At 32.5% G+C, this 2156-nt stretch overlaps 1 protein-coding gene across 1 annotated transcript; it reads right to left on the reverse strand.

Annotated features, from left to right (window-relative positions):
- Nucleotides 1–1348: 1348 nt before the first annotated feature.
- Nucleotides 1349–1634, reverse strand: RO3G_16710 (uncharacterized protein; the record flags this gene model as incomplete). Its single annotated transcript, XM_067671294.1, has 2 exons — nucleotides 1349–1391; nucleotides 1567–1634. 2 exons carry the CDS (start codon nucleotides 1632–1634, stop codon nucleotides 1349–1351), a joined length of 111 nt encoding a protein of 36 aa, XP_067527395.1.
- Nucleotides 1635–2156: the final 522 nt, after the last annotated feature.

A 2156-nucleotide genomic window follows, 5' to 3' on the forward strand; every position in this document is an offset into this window, starting at 1 on the left:
AAACCATAATATCTAGATAAAATTTTACAGAAAGAAATTCGTAAAAAGATTATAACCCAAAAGAAAAAGAAAATCTAATATTTTTTTTGTAGAGTAAATATTCTATGAAGCCATTCACGTTTGAAAAAAGAGTCTTTTTTTTTTACAGATGATCTTTTTTATGGAAAGCCTGTTCCATTCTATCGTTGAAAGACCGGTATCTTCTTTTTTTTATCTTTGAGGCCAAATGCGAAAATCAAAAGCAATTTGCGAATATTTTGTTGAAAGAATACGTATTAGGAAGGCAGTCTGTGGCTTTTAGCTTAGATCATTAGAAATGTACAACAAAAAGGAAAAAAATAGTCGTGTTTGGGGAAAAAAAAAGACTTGGTAAAAAAAAAGTTTAAGTAAAAAAAAAAAGACAATATGAAAAAAGGAGTTTAGCAATAGAAAGTTCATTATCCAAATGTAAGCAGTAATATAACAACAAATATACTTTATAGAAATGCAAATGCCTTTATATTGTAACAAAAGAATACATGTACATTCTAAAAGAATAAAAAAGCAAAGAAGCTCTGCCAACATTTTATTATCGTTTTATCATGTTGGAAAGAACAATGTTGCCCACGAGGCTCATGTTCGTCGCCCGAATGTGTCTCATTACGAATTCGTAATGTAAAGAAAAAGATATTAGGTTTAGTCATTACTATTTTTTTCTTATAAACTTACAAATGACCGGTGCTTGGTCTTTTCTTTTTATCTTCTTTAACTTCAGCATCTAGTGTATTCCATGAAACAAAACAGGGGAGCAAAAAAAAGGGTATTTACTGCCTTATTTTGTTTAGATACCAATTTAGATTTATTTTAATTAACAAACTACCTTTCATGTTACTTTAATTTAAAGGGAACCTTATATACTTTTATGTAAATGTATTAAACCAAGCGTAACTGACGAATAACAAGTTTAACATTTTGACAGCAGCTTTTCTGCTACAGGCTATTGGAGCTCTTCTGTAATTAAGTATTTTTAATACCAGAAAGTAAACAACTGGTTGCTTTATAATAACTAATGTTGGTCTTTTCCAATTTATGAAAATACGTTGTAGTTTATATGGCGTATTAAAAGTTCCTTATGTTCAACGGATCTACAGGCAAGTAACAACATCAATTATAAAGGATAACAATAGCTTTATTTGGTAAAATTAAAAATAAATTAAACCCAAAAGCCAAGAAAGAAAACAACAAAGAAAGAACAAAAAGCACGAGCGGCGCTTTCGCTTCGAAATGAAGCTTCTTCAGGTGACTTATACTTGCTCTTATATATCTTTTTCCACTTACTTAAAATTCTAGATTAATGTGAAACGGTAATCTAAAAAATCTTAAGAGAAAAATTTAAAGTTTGCCAAGAAGTGCTAAATTAAAAAAGAAAAGAGAGAAACTTCTTTTTAATTTATGCAGTGTAACAGGACATGTAACTTAGCCGAAATGGGGCTGAGATGTAGGACCTGACTCGGCGATGTAACCCGAGATAATGATGTTACAAAAAAGAAATTTGTATAACAGTAACTCGGGGATGGTTGCACTTACACAAGGATCGAGACCATGATTGTGGTAGCGATATGTGTTACAGTGACTGATTCAGCGGTAATGATCATGGTTGTGGTTATACCCTAAAATCCTTGGGTTGTCTGCTTAATTTCATAATTTGGGTAGAAACACTAACCGCACCCCATTCATAGCTAAAGGATGTAAAACCGCATTGCACGGTAGAACTAAGGTTGAGTACCACTATGAGTTTCGAACCCTCCTCTCTTAACTAAAACAACCGTAACCTTGCCACTAAGTCAAACAAAAGTCTAACTTAATATTGAACTTTAGAGTATTCAGTACAACGTATAAGGTTGTTTTGGCCAAAACAAATAATTGTTCGAATTCTTTTGGTCACTGCAAATAATTGCTCGAATTGGTTTGTTAAAGCATGTCGCTAGATTGAACATTTCGTGGTTATACCCTAAAATCCTTGGGTTGTCTGCTTAATTTCATAATTTGGGTAGAAACACTAACCGCACCCCATTCATAGCTAAAGGATGTAAAACCGCATTGCACGGTAGAACTAAGGTTGAGTACCACTATGAGTTTCGAACCCTCCTCTCTTAACTAAAACAACCGTAGAATCC

This window comes from Rhizopus delemar, genomic scaffold, assembly GCF_000149305.1.
Source record: "Rhizopus delemar RA 99-880 supercont3.21 genomic scaffold, whole genome shotgun sequence".
In the NCBI taxonomy this organism is placed as follows: domain Eukaryota; kingdom Fungi; phylum Mucoromycota; class Mucoromycetes; order Mucorales; family Rhizopodaceae; genus Rhizopus; species Rhizopus delemar.